Source organism: Chrysemys picta, chromosome 2 (genome assembly GCF_011386835.1).
Source record: "Chrysemys picta bellii isolate R12L10 chromosome 2, ASM1138683v2, whole genome shotgun sequence".
NCBI lineage: Eukaryota > Metazoa > Chordata > Testudines > Emydidae > Chrysemys > Chrysemys picta.
The window spans coordinates 280344134-280361316 of NC_088792.1; the positions used below are offsets into that span (position 1 = coordinate 280344134).

General features: G+C 39.7%; 1 protein-coding gene across 8 annotated transcripts in view; it reads right to left on the reverse strand.

The window, feature by feature from the left end:
* The window catches only part of TRAPPC9 (trafficking protein particle complex subunit 9), an 852706-nt gene that overhangs the window by 496425 nt on the left and 339098 nt on the right, over positions 1–17183 (reverse strand). For 2 of the 8 annotated variants that reach the window (XM_065586248.1, XM_065586247.1), the window contains exon 20: positions 9844–11107. The exons of the other annotated variants lie outside the window; for them this stretch is intronic. In XM_065586248.1, the coding sequence (XP_065442320.1) occupies positions 11023–11107 (85 nt within the window). In that variant the 3' untranslated portion in view covers positions 9844–11022. Of the gene's footprint in view, positions 1–9843; positions 11108–17183 lie in introns of those variants that run through there. 8 annotated transcript variants of the gene reach the window in all.

Genomic DNA, 17183 nt, shown 5'->3' on the forward strand with positions numbered 1-17183 from the left:
ACTGTCCTTAGAGCACAATAGAATTGACAGGTATCACATTTAAAGAGAAAAAGAAACTTTTTATACAGCACATAATTTACCTGCAGAATTCATTACTGCAAGTCACCTTCTTTTTCGAACAATCATTGATTAAATACTTCATTTTCACAATACCTGCTAGAACCTTTCCTCCACCTCCAGAAACTATTTTGTCAGTGAAAGAGTCTCATAAAAATGTCCATCACTTGGGAGTGTTTCATTAACTGCTGTGCTTTCTTACACATGTCCAGAAAGGATTTACTAGGAATTCATGAGGGAAGCTTTAATGAGGCTAACAAGGTAATCTTAGCGCTCAGTTATTATAGAGTTCAGGGCCTTCTTCAACTTATGGCACGTTGTGAGAAAGGGATTGATTTTAAATATACAATAATAATGGCCTTGAGATCTTAAAGACACATAGGGCACTAGGCTAAAATCAGAATACTATGGTTCAAGAAATGAGAGATTGATTCCTCCCTGCATTTCACATCCTCTTGCTTTCTCTCAGTGCTTGAGGAAATACTGCTTGTCCTGCTCGACGGACAAGACGGGAGCTCACATGGGGACCAGCATCACATGCTGCTTCAGTTACTCAGACTTAAAGTAACAGTAATCCTGAGAACCGAAGGACTGAACCATTCCAATGTACACCTCTACCTCGATAAAACGCTGTCCTCGGGAGCCAAAAAATCTTACCACGTTATAGGTGAAACCGCGTTATATCGAACTTGCTTTGATCCACCGGAGTGCGCATTATATCCGAATTCGTGTTATATCACGATGTGTTATGTCGGGGTAGCGGTGTACTTCATTTGTAGCAGTGTCCACAGATCTGTAAAAACCTGAACTCAGTCTAGACTCCATTTTTATTGCATTTACCAGTGAAAAAAGATAGGAAAACTGTATTGGTTGGTAAGTATCATGTTCTGTGATTTCAATTATCAATGCTGCTATATCACAGGATGCGTAAAACCAAAAAAGAAACAACCTTTATGTGCTTGCTGGAATCACTCCACCCGATATTAGGAGAGCAGTCATAAGCAGACTGGAATGATTAAGACATGTCAAAGATACCAGCCATTCACCATGTAGCTACACCACAGCAGTTAGCAGCCTGCTATCGCAGAAATGCTTCCTAGCTGCAATGGAACTGCTAAAGAATATCACCGACAGCTATACAATTGGAAATGTGGTGCCCACAGCTTGAAATATTCAACAAGGACATGAAAATGCACATTGACATTGCCAAAGGCCTTCCCACAGTGCGGAAAAGGATTGATCGACCTTGAGATCTTTAAGTCGCCTCTGAACAGGAGTTGGCTAGTCAAAAGTCTGTATGCGGAAATGGGTCTATTCCAACAACCCAGACACACGACTATGGTGAAACACAAATCTTTGAACATCTGTCAGCCTGCAGCACCAGGAAGGCACTATGGAAGATCTCACCAGGGCTACAGACTGGGCCCTATCATGTGCCTAGCATTGGAAAAACCTCTGATTGTGGTGGAGGGATGTCAGAAGAAGTAGTTATTGATCAAACTTGACAACAGTGCCCCAAAGCCTATTCACCTATGCTGGGGATTCCACACCATTAAAGCAGTGGTTTGTGTGAGAGGGCTATTGACAGAGCAGATGCAGAGAGGAAGGGCTAGGAACTCCCTTTAACACTGCAAGAGTCCCTACCATGCCCCCCAATACATTGTCCCACAACTAGTGGCAAGGAAGGCGGTACTAGGGAGAGATTGGAGCAGAAGCCACCACAGGTAACTGAACTGAGTGTCCCTGATACTCATAGCAAATGGCTCAGAAACATTCAAAGTTAATGAATCAAGATCAGTAACAACAACAACAAAATAAATCTGACTTCTGCATCATGCAAGGATGAAGAAGTTGTTCTTCCCCATTCATGCTCCTGCTGAGTCAGGCCCTTAATTTATTTTGCCCTACGATGTGGTGGTGGGTTTTCTGCAATTTGCTATTACACTTCTCTAGTTTAAACAAAAAGTTCACTCCAATTAGGTTAGCACACAGACTACTGTATTTATTTTTGTTGAATTTAGGACGCAAATCGTTACAGTATACTAAAGACGGCTTCAGCTGTATGAGTAGAACCATAGTGTTACTATAGTGACATCAGGAGACAGTAATAAGAGAATGAAGACAACATTTCAAACATATTTCTAAAGAATAAGACAATGGGAATTCTGTAATAAAGCAGGCTTTCTACAGTACTGGTGTGTATACAGTATCTTTCACTATTATCCTTCAGATCAAAAGACCTGAACTATACAGTACCATAATAGCTATTATCCTGCTCAACTAATGGAGAGAGAGGAAAATGCATTTCAATATTAAAGAATGGATTCAAAGTGCTGAAGCAGTGATCTTAAATGACTGTCCTCCTTGGAAGAAAGTCATATAGCTATTAATACTAAAGCTATTTAAATTACTTTTTTAATCACTCTGTAAAATAATATGATTTGGATAGTTTTGTCTGTAGTTGCAGGAAATCTACAATATAACATCATGATCTTTTTACAAGAGATCAGTATTAAGAATGGAGTGAAATGGGTGTGCTGTGGAAGTGTCAGCCTTAATAAACCCTCTGGGCATTAAACCCGGCATAAATGGCATCAACTCAAGACAATCATCTTTCTTTCCATTAAATAGCTACAGTGCTTCCACACCAGCTACATAGTGTGAGCATCTCTAAGTACAGATAGCAGGCTGAAGTCATCTGTTTATCCATAGAACAATTACAACACAGTAAGCAGCAATGCAAGCTTCCCCACATTCAATCCTGATCTGGAATGACACCTACGCCTATTCAGCTTTTGATGTCTTGCTGACAGTGTCAACAACAGTGCCCAGTTGTGTGTGTGTGTGTGTGTGGGGGGGGGGGGGTTAAATAAAGACATTTGTCAACTGGCAATTGGACTGATGCCACCAAAATCATTTCACAATTTGAACTTATAACCTGGAAGTGAAAAGTTCTATATCCAGTTACTCATCCCCTGAGCAATCAATCCCACAGTATTGAAGGTTCTCAGATTTAATTAGATGACATACATGAAAAATTAGACTCCATAGGAAAATATTTTGTTTTAGAACCAGTTGGCACAGTGCTAAAAAAAGTGTGTATTTTTTTTAATATCTGGTCATTAAGAGCAAAAGGGTCCTTGAGCCCAGGTTTGCACCTACTAAAAATATAGCTAGGAAAGGAGATTGTGTGTTTGAAGCTTGCCTAACTGCCACCTAAGCAGTAATTGGGATTGCAGAAGAGAGTGGGGAGGAAGGCAAAAGAAGAGGCAGTGTACCTCTGCAGAGGAATATGGAGACAGAACAGCATGGGAGCTTTTACGGAAGGCGGCTCAATACTTATCTTAGATGGGAGGCTGGGAGTCAGGAGCACTATGCTGAAACTGCCATTGATAGAAGAGTAGGCTGGAGTGGGTGTCACAGTTCAGAGAGGGGGAGGGGAGGATAGGGATTCTTAGAGAACATAGGAGAATGCTACAGATAGGCGGGGAGCTAAACCAAGTTAAATTATGTTGATGGATGTGGAGAAGGGAACGGAAAGTGTCTGGCTTTGGGAAGACGGGATGAGCCTGGCAGAGAGGTGGAGTAATTCATGCAAAGGAGGAGAGATTGTAAGACACTTTTATTTCTACTAACAAAGATCCACAGCTGCAATACAGTAGCAGATTCTTAGTACCTATCCTTGTCTATCCTCCCCTTTCCTACATTTTTTTAAACAATCATGAATCTTTGTCTTCCTCAATAATATCAAGCTCTTAATAAGCAGAACATCCTCAGGGGAGAGCTGGTAATGTGAGATCTTGACTTCCTCCTCTATGTTTATAATTTACCAATGCCAGAATTTCATGACTCTGAACACAGAATGCCTTACTCTAGCACATATATATATATATATGGGAATTTAAAGAGTCTACATTTTAGTTTCAACAATGGCTTTTTTCAAGGAATGACACAGTTGTGGTACGACCCAACTACAGAAAAAAATTGCTTCATTTACCTCTCTCCTTCCTTTTTTTTTCCCCCCCTCACCTAACGTCCAACAGAGAAAAAGAAATAAAACAGCAAACATCTAAAAGGACTGGAACTTTGCCCAGTGTATCGTTTTTGTTTGTACTTTATTTTATTTGTCAATTTAGACTGTTAGCTTCTTGGGACAAGGACCTGTTTTCCTCCAGGTTTGTCCAGCATCAAAATAATTGACAGCACTCAATAAAAAGTAGTAAACCATCTTTCCCAAGTGTTCTGAGAGGGAAGAAGGGACTGTATAGGCCTTTTTCATAGAAAGCTCTTTATCACCACTAACTATGGGTTCTGATAATGTCAAAATGCAAATACTCTGTTATATTGATCTTTAAGCCCTGAACAGCCTGCAGCCATTGTGTACTCTATGATTTAGGGCAACTATAAATGTGATGATGAATCTCAGATTTTATTGAAGACAAAAATATGTTTCTAATCATTTACAAAACCAATATAAACTAACCTGGGGTTGAAGGAAAAATATCTGAGTTCCAGTTTTGACGGAGAACAGACAAATGTCCTAACAGAAAAGCACAAGATGGGGTACGGTTGGTGACTGTTACAAACCATCAAATCATACTAGGGAACAGGATTACTGGCTCCTTAAGCAGCTATCTATAATATATAGGAAAAAAAGCTATGTGATCATGGGGGACTTCAATCTGAGTAACATATGCCGGTAGTCTCATGCTGCTAGCTAGTACTAAAATATCCTTGGAATTTCAAAATATTATAGATAATTTCCTAACTCAAAGTTTTGAATCAAACACAGAGAAATCCTATATTAGACCTTGTCTTGACAGATAATCAGGAACCGATCATAAAACTAAAAAAATTAGTAGTGGCTTAGGTACAAGTATGAAAATTACATTCTTTTTGTGCAAACAGATTAAAGCCCAAACAAGTTTTATATACACATTTGGTGCTTTAAAAGGGCCAATTTCACAAAACTGAAAACAATTATGAGTCATATCATTTGGGAGAAAAATTATTGGAAAAATGTGAATGATGCTTGGGAATGGTTTAGGAACAATTAATTAGATGCCAAAAAAACCAATCCCATAACTGAGAAAGAAGGCCACACTACTTAAAAGGCGAACCTGGTTTAAACAAGATGTAAAGGTAGCTATAATTTATATATATATATTATAACAACTGGAAGAAAGGGGATAGTAATGAATATAAATCAGAACCTAGGAACTGCAGAAAAAAGGGAAACAAAAGGACAAAGGGAGAACTCTACAGCCAGCAGACTTACGGATAATAAGGATTATTTTAAGTTATATCAGGAACAAAGTGATCCTAATAATGGTATTGGTCCATTACTGGATGGAAATAGTAGAATAGTCAATAATAATGAAGAACAAGCAGACATATTCAGAAAATATTACTGTTCTATATTTGGGGTAAACCATGATGTAGTCATATCATTTGATGATGAGACTTTTCCATGCCAACAGTACCTTGGGTGGATGTTAACAAATAACTTCTGAAGTTAGACATTTTTAAATCAGCCATTCCAGATAACTTGCATTTGAGAGTTTTAAATGAGCTGACCAAATAATTCACTGGATCCTTACTGATGATTTTCAATAAATCCTGGAACACTGGGGAAGTTCCAGAGGACTGGAAGAAAGTTAATCTTGTGCCAATATTTAAAAAGGGTAAATATGATGACCTGGTTAATTAGAGGCCAGTCAGCCTGACATCAATCATGGGGAAAGTAATAGAACAGCTGATGCAGGAGTCTAATAAAGAATTAATAGAGGGTAATAGAATTAATGCCAATCAGTTCTTGGCCCTACACTATTTAACGTTTTTATTAATGAACTGAAAGAAAACAAAATCATTACTGATAAAATTTGCAATGACAAGGATTGGGGGAGTAGTAAATAATTACAAGGACAGGTCAATGATACAGAGCAATCTTGGTTGCTTGGTAAATTGGGCGTAAGCAAACAATATGCATTTTAATAAGCCCAAATGTAAACCTATACATCTAGGAACAAAGAATTATAGGCCATACTGACAAGATATTACTTAAAAGGACGCAGTGACTTTGAAAAAGATTTGAGGCTCATGGGGGACAATCAACTGAACATAAGCTGCCAAAGTGAAGCTGTGGCCAAAAGGGCTAATACAATCTTGGATGCATAAACAGGGGAATATTGAGTAGAAGTAGAGAGGGTATATTACCTCTGAATTTGGTACTGGTGCGATTGCTACTGGAATACTCTGTCCATTTCTGGTGTCCACTATTCAGAAAGGATGTTGATAAACTGGAGAGGGTTCAGAGAAGAGCCACAAGAATGACTAAAGGATTAGAAAACATGCTATATAGTCACAGACTCAAAGAGCTCGATCTATTTAGCATAACAAACAGAAGGTTAAAGAATAATTTAATCATAGTGTATAAGCATTTTCATGGGGAACAAATATTTGATAATGGGATCTTCAGTCTATCAGACAAAGGTAGAACAAGATCCAATGGCTGGAAGTTAAAGCCAGACAAATTCAGACAGGAAATAAGGTGTACGTTTTTATAATGAGTCTAATCAACCATTGACCCAACTTACCAAGCATTATGGTGGATTCTCCATGACTGGCAATTTTTACATCAAGAACAGATGTTTTCTAAAAGATATGTTCTAATTCAAACAAAAATTAGTTCAGGAAAGTCCTATGCACTGTGTTACACGCGTTGGATTAGATGATCACAGTGATGTCTTCCGACCTTAGAATCTGTTTGGGAAGGATAAGGAGAACAGAGGAATTTATCATAACACCTAGCCCACCATCTTACTCCTGACAGTGGCCAGCAACAGGTCCTTCTGAAGAAGGCAAAAGAAACCCTGCAGCAGACATCTATAAGAAAAACTGCCCCTAGTGAAAGTCTTTCCTCAAACCCATTAATTAGAGCAGTATTTCTCAACGACCAGTCTGTGGATTGGTGTCAGTCCCCGAGATCTCCCCAACACAGTTTAGAAAGGAAGCAGGCCGATCCCTGGTATCAAAAAGATTGGAAACACTAAATTAGAGGATTGCTTACACCCTGAAGCATAAAGTTTTATGTGTCTTCTAAAATAATTTTTCCTTTTTCTTTTTTTTTTATTCTTGCAATTGTAACTTTGGACGTTCTTGCTAGCCATATACTTTTAAGAAGTTTACCTCAATAATCCCCAAAAGAGCCTCTCCCATATACACTCTTGTTCTTTAAGGGTCAGTTAACTTTTGGTGTACCCAAATGATCATCTTTTCAACTCCTCCCAAAAATCTTAGGCTGTCTATGTGCACAGGAGGAGGACAAGATATAGTTACCATTTTGGGCACAGGGAGGACAAAAATGTTTCACATGCCCACCCAAAATTGCTACGGCCAGCTCTGCAATTTCAAGTCACTGTGCTACCTTCTTTCCTGAATGAAACTAGAAGCACATTGGAACAGACACTGCAATACATATGATCAACGCCCCTGAAAAGAAATGACATAAGAGCTCTAATCAAAGATGTGGCAAAGTAATACTACAAGTGCTCCTAGCAAAGATGGAGAACTTACTTTTGTTTTATGCCCTTTATGGTGAAAGGGAACTTTAGACTTTTATACCTTTAACTAAAAATGAAAAATCAAATGTCTTTGTAAGATATATATGAAAATTGTATGTGAATGGCCATCTGTTTCTTTGCTCTCACTACAGTGTGGCATTATTGTTCAGAATAAATAGTGAAAATGAATTTCTAAGGTTGTTTTGAAAGATTTTTTTAAAAGTTGCTGGATCCTAGGTGTTTTAAGCCTCCGGGCTTAAAACAAAGTCCCGTCAATGCCTCATAAGAACATAAAAATGACCATACTGGGTCAAACCAATGGTCCATTTAGTCCAGTTCCCTGTCCTCTGACAGGGTCCAGTGCCAGATGCTTCAGAGGGAATGAACAGAACAGGGCTCTTTATTGAATGATCCATCCCGTTCTTCAGTCCTAGCTTCTAGCAGTCAGAGATTTAGGGACACCCCAGAGCATCGTGTTGCATCCTTGACTTTCTTGGCTAATAGCCAGTGATGGACCAATCCTCCATGAACTTATCTAATTCTTGTTTGAATCCAGTTATACTTTCAGCCTTCACAGCGCCCCCTGACAATGAGCTCCACAAGTTGACTGTGCATTGTGTCAAGATGACCTTCCTTATGACTGCTTAAAACCTACTGCCTATTAATTTCATTGGATGAACCCTGGTTCATATGTTATGTGAATGGGTAAATAACAGTTTCTTGTTCACTTTCTCCAGACCATTCATTGTTTTATATAACTGTATCATTAGTAGTCTCTTTTCTAAGACCACTCTCAGACTTTTCATCTCTCCTCATATGGAATCTGTTCCACAGTCTTTATAATTTTTGTTGCCATTCTTTGTACTTTTTCCAATTCTAATATATCTTTTTTAAGATGGGGGTAACCAGAACTGCATGCATTATTCAAAGTGTGGGCATACCATGGCTTTATATAGTGGCAGTATTATATTTTCTTTATTATTATATATCCCTTTCCCAATGGTTCCTAACATTGTTAGGTTTTTTGACTACTGCTGCACACTGAGCGAATGTTTTCAGAGAACTATACACAATGACCTCAAGATCTCTTTCTTGAATGGTAACTGGTATAGGCCTTCCTGGAGCTCCTAGGCATAATTAACAGTATGCACCAAAGGCTGTGAACAAGAGTAGGCCAGGCGTTGGCAGAATAGCAACACATTAGTTATTAGCTAACACTAAGTAACCTCATTCCTGACCTGATAGGATGGTACAGGAACACCCAGAGTTCTCAAGTAGCTGCATAAACACATTCCTAGGAGATGGAACAGGGACACAGACCCCCTTGCAAGATAAGGAAGGAATGACAGGATAAGAGATGAGGATGTTTTGTTTGAACTTGCAGGTACAAGGTATAGGATAATGAAGAAAAGCATACGGAATGTAATATGTAACTTGCTTATATCAATATATAAAAGCAGAAGACATAGAAGCGACATCTTGTGCTAGTGTAGGGGACAGCATCCTGGTATGCCGATTGCATGGGCATACATGTGTTAGTGTACCTGTAGCTCCTAGGGGGCACTAGGACCAGGCTTTGTCGACAATAAACCTGACCCAGGACTTTTGCCACTGAACCGAGACCACGGTCTTCCTTTATGAACAAAATCGAGATCTGCTGAATCGCAACCTGCACTCTCTGCAAGGGCAGCTAACACTGGAACTCCAGAAACAGCAGCACTAGCAGTATTAACGTATCAGCCTGAACAACACTCTGTAGCACAAACAACAGCGGCTAATTTAGACCTCATCATTTTGTATGTATAGTTGCGATTATGTATTCCAATGCACTTATCAACATTGAATTTCATCTGCCTTTTCCTTGCCCAGTCATCCGGTTTGGAGAGACCCCTTTGTAACTCTTCGCAGTCCGCTTTGGACCTAACTATAGTAATTTTGTACAATCTGTAAACAACTTTGCCTCCTCACTGTTCTCCCAGTTTTTCCAGATCATATATGAATATGTTGAACACCCTCCTGGCCTGGGTCCCTAAGCACACACTTGTGGTGCAAATCCTCTCTCTATCACCCTTTCCTGAGAGTTTAGATTATGCAGCCCAATGCCTAGCACCTTGGAACCGGTACGGACTCCTCAGACTCTCCCCATAGCCTAAATGCACCCACTCTCCCAGTACTCCACACAAAGGGCATATGATAAGGTGTAGCACAAAACACATACAGACACTTTGCACGGGGTTCTACAGTATTATTGCTCTCTTTCTTTAATAGGACAAGAAATACAAATACAAAGTTCTATACAAAAACAAACATCTATGCATTCCTGTGCCTCAGTTTCCTCTGCTCTGCAGAGCGTTCTTTGGGCTGGGGTCTGGTCTCTTGGAATTGCCCGGTATTCATCTATTGTAGTGCATTGCTTGTGTGCTGAAACATGAAGCCTTCTCTCCCAGTTCAGCTTCTCTGCCTTGACTGATCTATCCCCTTTCCCCATCAAACTTCCTCTCTCTCTCTCTCAGAATCTGACCCTGATACACACAGCCTGTTTGTTTGTTTGTTTGTTTAAAGGCTACGATTGATACCTTGGTATCTTTATTCTGTGTCTGGAGCGAGTAAATACAGGAAATATGCCTATGCTACATTATAGTGCCAACTAAGTAACATCTTGACAGTCAAGCCTCAGTTACAATATGGACTAGCACTTGGGATGAGGTAGGGGGAAATGAGATACACTTTGCCATTCGGTTTCACAGATATTAGCTGAGAGCAGAAGAACTGAGAGATTCAGAGATCACGGGTTCCATTCCAGGCCCTGGGGGGAAGTGTTTCTAGTGGTCACTTTTGCTTATTCCTCCATAGTCTGACCATTCTGCCCCATCCCCTCCAAGCTGTTCATATCCCTGTCCTATCTCTTACCCATCCCTGGCTCCTCGACCTAATTCCATTTTCTCTGCCTACACAGTCCCAGTCCCCACACTTCGGGTTTCACATCCTAGTCCCAGTCTCCTTGCCCAGCTGACCCGTGTCTCCCGATCTGATTCCCCAGAGTCCCAGTCATCTCTCTGCTCCACATCTCCCCCAACTTCCAGTCCCAGTCTCATTGCCCACCCAATCCCAACTGCCCCTCTCAGTCCCTGGTCTGATCCATCTCTCACCTCCCTCACAGCCATATGTAGTTCTCCCCGGCACACTGGCTGATAGTTCCAGACTCACTCCCCAGGTTCCTCATCCAGTATCAGTCACCACTCCTGACCTAGCCACGTATCCTAATCTCTCTACACATTGAGTCCCTGCACCAGCCACATGTCAGACCTGCCTCCGCACTCACTCCACCTCCCGTCCGCTCCTCATCTGGTTCCCAATCTTCTCTCCCAGCCCAGAGCTGGGCTTTATATTAGACAATGGGAGACTATGTTCCTTTCATGGGCTGAAGGAGGAGGGAAATTGAGGCAGGCATTCCTGTCTTGCTGGAGGGCATTTCAGATGGGGCCACCCTATAACACAGAATAAAATTTATAACATCTTCATCTCAGCTTTCACCCCTTGTATTCTGAAAGTAAGAGTTGCTCTTTGTATGATGACAACTTCTTTAGGAGAGGAACAGACAATTCATATAAAGGTGAAATCTCTAACAGTTTAAGTAGATTCAGATTTTCATATTCTTTACACTTGGAAAGACATTCTTTCATAGGAAGATGTTGCTTGGTCAGCAACAGTGTATGGATCTCCTTATTGCCAGTCATTTAATCAACTAAACCATTCTTAGCGTCTGCAAGTATTATGACATCTGCAGCTATTGACTGTAGAATCTTTGTTTATCTCATATGCATGAAAGACTTTCATAACTCAGTTATGGTGCACCACAAAGACAGATGACAGGGTTGAGCTACTGAGATCATCACCATGATAAATATCTTTCCACTGATTATGTTGTTTGAGATTCTTCAATGCCAGACATGCTGTGCACAGAATGTAAATTCAAAGGCAATGCATGATATGCTGTACAAAACTAGATATCTTGAGGCATGTAATGAGATAACATCTATTATCATAAATTACGAAGTGATTTACGCGTAAACGAGGGTTGTCATGAAATTTAATTTTAATGGCTTGATAATCAAGTAAGAAACACAATAATTACCATAACTAAGTTTTTCAATAAATTAAAATCACTGCTGCTGGCAATACATTATTTTTGTTAACATGCATAATACAGCTCCTTTCAAGAGCTCTGTCTGATACATTCTGCTATTTTAATTTTGTAATAACCACCAAAACACTATGACAAATAAGTTGTTACTACCGATTACATTCATCACATTTCAACACTCTTACAAAAGAGTCCCTCAATAGTCTCCTGTAGAGTTGAGCAGCAGCTTCTCCTACATTAAACAAAACTAATGCAACAGCTAAACAGCATTAGGGGAGGCAGAAAGACTACAAAATGATACTACTAATGTTATAGCCAAGTGTGGAATTTTCCTGCAGATACAGTCACGCACTTTAAATGCTAAAGTTAGAATCTAATGTACAAGTGATTTTCTCAAAAAAATTTGCAAATGGGGGGCTCCGGTAACATAGAAAAGTGATTTAAGACAAATTTGCCCAAAACCATATATAATAAAGCTCATATCTCTCATTATCATGAGCTGTGTATTCAACTGTAGGTTAGCAAAATACACACACATTATTCTAGTACAACAAACACGTTTTAATTAACTGAGGCTACTATACACATCACTCAATCTACCCAGAAGGTCACCAGCATCAATTACAACTCCCTCACACAAGCCACTAATGACATAAACAGTAACTTCCAATGTATATATTAGAGCCGGAAGAAACTCAGCTATTAAAAAGCAACAGAGGGTCCTGTGGCACCTTTGAGGCTAACAGAAGCATTGGGAGCATAAGCTTTCGTGCATAAGAACCTCACTTCTTCAGATGCAAGTTATGGAAATCTCCAGAGGCAGGTATAAATCAGTGTGAAGATAACGAGGTTAGTTCAATCAGGGAGGGTGAGGTGCTCTGCTAGCAGTTGAGGTGTGAACACCAAGGGAGGAGAAACTGCTTCTGTAGTTGGATAGCCATTCACAGTCTTTGTTTAATCCTGATCTGATGGTGTCAAATTTGCAAATGAACTGGAGCTCAGCAGTTTCTCTTTGGAGTCTGGTCCTGAAGTTTTTTTTGCTAAAAAGAGCCCCCGTGATTGCATTATTTTGCAGGATAAGACAATTGTTGCCATCACTGTTTTAATGTATTACAGGGGTGGTTGGGAAGGGAGGGAACTCGCACATTTTTCTTAAAACACCAGATAAATAAAGCTTTACTATGTTGAGTGGAATGATACAGTAGTGCTTATGCTTTCCACAGCCTATTTCAAACAGTTGTATGTCACAGTGCACCACAGAACTTTTAGTGCATTATACCCGGGTCCACATGACCAGTCAGTGTGTCAGGCTAGTACACTGTAGATTTATACCCTAGCTGGCCATGCAATATGTCTCTATATAGACAAGCCCTGAGGAGTGAGGGGAATGGGTAGGGATAAAAAAGAAGAGAAATGAGGGAAATATTAATGATGGGTGACAAAGGAAATAATGGAGATACTGGGGATGGAGAAAGAACAAGGAATTAAAAACTGACTGGAGGTGAACATGTCAAACACCTAATCATTTATTAACAAGGAGTAGTCCAGAAGATAGGAAAAAAGGGGCAAGTGAGAATCCAGTGGCAAGGCTCTGTTGGGAAGACCAGTGCACCCTGTCCCTGAACAGCAAGGAAGATTGAAAAAGGCTAATTTCTGCATTTTTCATATTGGCCTCTAGGTAGTAAAATCAGCCTTCTCACTGAAGGGGGTTGGTAATCTTCTCAGGGCCTTCTTAAATGCAACTCGATGTTCAATTATACTAACTGTAGAACTATGGAGGCAAAGTAGGAGCTATGCAGTAATGCTTACATTAAAAGTACTTATTATAACTGTGAAACAGAAGATAAATTAATACAAAACATACATAGTAAATGCAATTTATAACCCAGATTACAACATTCAAATATTTTATGCTGAAACTAAAATCACATTATTGTGATAGGAGCACATAATATGAAAATGTAAATGTGAAACAAGCTGTGAAGTTCTTCTTTGATAAATAACCCTACTGGAGGAGTAAAGTACTTGGAAATGTTTACATCTGTTATGATATTGGCATTTCAGACTATTTAAATTAAAGTTATTAAACCTGAATAAAAATAAAAGGAGCCACTTATTCAAACTTATCGACCCAATAAAGGGTCATTCAGAAATGGTCCAAAGTAAATAGGATGAAATTCAACAAGGATAAATGCAAAGTACTCCACTTAGGAAGGAACAATCAGTTGCACACATACAAAAAGGGAAATGACTGCCTAGGAAGGAGTACTGCAGAAAGGGATCTGGAGGTCATAGTGGATCACAAGCCAAATAGGAGTCAGAGTAACACTGTTGGGGGGAGGGGGGGGGAGAAAAAAAAAGGGGGGGGGGGAGAGAGAAGAGGAAGACATCAGTCTAGGATGTATTAGGAGTTTTGTAAGCAAGACATGAGAAGTAATTCTTCCACTCTACTCTGCACTGGTTAGACCTCAACTGGATTATTGTGACCCGTTCTGGGCACATTTCAGGATAGATGTGAACAAATTGGAGAAAGTCCAGAGAAGAGCAACAAAGGATTAAAGGTCTATGAGGAAAGATTGAAAAAATTGGTTAGTTTGTTTAGTCTGGAGAAGAGAAGACAGTGGGGACATGATTACAGTTTTCAAGTACATAAGAGACTGTTAGAAGGAGAAGGGGAAAAAATTCTTCTTCTTAATCTCTGAGGACAGGACAAGAAGCAATGACCTTAAATTGCAGCAAGGGAGGTTTAGGTTGGACATTAGGAAAAACTGGAATAAATTGCCTAGGGAGGTTGTGGAATCTCCATCTCCAGAGATTTCTAAGAAAAGGTTAGACAAACACCTGTCAGGGATGGTCTGGATAATACTTAGTCCTTCCATGAGTGCAGGGGATTGAACTAAATGACCTCTCAAGGTCCCTTCCAGTCCTATGATTCTATTACTCCCATTTATTATTTTATACCACCCAAATCTGTGCTGGCTCTTCACAAAAGATATACTCCTTACTCCAAAGAGCTTACAGGTTTTTTTAAAATATGGCTGAGGTTCAGAAACACTATGGAAAGGATGTGACACGGAAGGGCAAGGGACACAGCAGCACAATCACACATTTACTATGGTTAGGCATCGCACATCTTGGTGATTGTTAAAATTTTTCTTTTTTTATCTTTTTAATTAAACATAAGGAACACAAGACTGCATATTATTGTCTTCTTTAATCCAGGGATCATGGAAGAGGTGAATTCTATAATAAACAAATGGCAAAAGTGCAGCTTCAATCTGAGACAATGAATTTCCTGAATGTGGCGGCTCTGGAGTCACTAAGGCTGACAGTGCCCAGTAATTTCAACACTGGCATAAGATCATGAATCTTCATATTCAGTTCAGGATTTTGTGGCCAACATGAGGGTTCTAGGACTGTCCCAGGTAGCTGCAGACTCAGCTTTGGATCTAGTGTTTGGGTTAGAATCAGAGGGCTGGATAAAGTACTCCTCTCATGGAAAATCATTGGCTCCAATGGCTTGAAAATATAGTTTATTCTCCTGGAGGAGTGAGGAACTTATTCTGATGATCAACGGTACTGGAGTGTTTCCCCTTTCATGGTTTCATCCTCACAAGTAACCTTGGTTTAATGATGATTTGTGAGAGATGAGGCAAGGTGTAGGACAGCTAAAGAGCTAATGGCAGAAATCCTGGGCCAAAGATGACTTATTGGGACAAACATTTCCTAAGGTCATGAGGTATAGTTGTGTGCCTCTTGAGAAGAACCATCATTCCATATGGTAGAGAAACTGTTTAATGAAGTTTTCCTTCTCACTGAGAGCAAATTTCTGGTTATTTTGCAGAGAAAATTACTTGTATTAAGACTAAATTGCCCACATCAATGACAGTAAAGCAGGATATTGAGAAGTTGAAAGCCAAAATTCATCTGGGTTTAGAACTGTGGTGGTTGTGGTTCTGAATGTGATCAGAAAATTCTATTCCACACCCTGTTTGGACATAAGGCCTTCTTGGCTGATGAAAGCTTAAAGGGAAGTTCTGGGTCATTTGGAGGCAGACTGTCAATACCACCTTTAAGAAGGGCAGAATACTGAGAGCTCTTAAGGAAGTAAATGCATATCTCAACTGAAACAACAAGGAGTCTGGTGGCACCTTAAAGACTAACAGATTTATTTGGGCATAAACTTTCGTGGGTAAAAACCTCACTTCTTCAGATGCATAGAGTGAAAGTTACAGATGCAGGTATTATATACTGACACATGGAGAGCAGTGTCAGTATATAACGCCTGCATCTGTAACTTTCCCTCTATGCATCTGAAGAAGTGAGGTTTTTACCCACGAAAGCTTATGCCCAAATAAATCTGTTAGTCTTTAGGGTGCCACCAGACTCCTTGTTGTTTTTGTAGATACAGACTAACACGGCTACCTCTTGATACTTGATATCTTAACTGAAGAAACCATCACTTGATGTCGACACTTGTCAGTTATCAATCAGCATCTCATCTTCAATTTTTGTTTCAGAGTATGGAGAAGATGGCAATGAAACACCTTTCAGAGAGAGCAAAGGAGCCAAATTCCCCTACCATCAACCCAGGAAACCTTTTTCTGCCTAAATTCCTGAAGTACTCTGTGTAGACTCATTCCTCCAACCCACAACAACTCACCTCTCCCCACAACCTGGGAGGAGGAAGGGGGGAAGGAATATGTAAATTGATGGCTATTTTGATAGAGGGACAGTGTGTGGTGGGCTGGAGATTTTACCCAGATAATATAATGTTTATTTGTATGTAAGGCATAAACTTTTTGAGGAAGCCTCTTGTTAATATTTTGGCATTACAACACTGATTTTCCCCCAATGATAAAATAAATTCACTTCTTATAAGCACCACAGAAGAAATGGGGTCTTAGGAAGGATTTGATTGATAGGGTAATGGTCTCAACACTATTTATTAATTGTTTAGGACTGTGTCCACTATGTTCCATGCACTTTCCAGATATTAAAGAAGGATGGTACCTGTCCATGTGAACAAACAGTCTAACAACTGTGAAGTGGACAGGTTAGGAAAGGGGATGGGAATACCTCTAAGAGCTCCTGCCTAGATAAGTGCCCAAGGAGATGAATGAAGGGAACAGACTACAGAACTAACCTACTGTAATTGCGCCTGTTTTCTTTTTCTCTGTTTCCATTTTCTTTTGTCTATTTCTTCTTTTCACAGAATGGTTGTTATGGTAGAAGTGAACTGAATGAAGAAAGGTCTATTCTGTGCAAAGATTATATATCAGTGAATTCAATCTATTTCAACCAATAAAAGCTGAGGTTTCAACATCAAAATACGCTCTGTTTAAAGTGCATCAAGAACCATTATATTATAGAAGTTTTAGGAAAACATAGCCAGTCATCCAACAGTCCATGTCATTTGT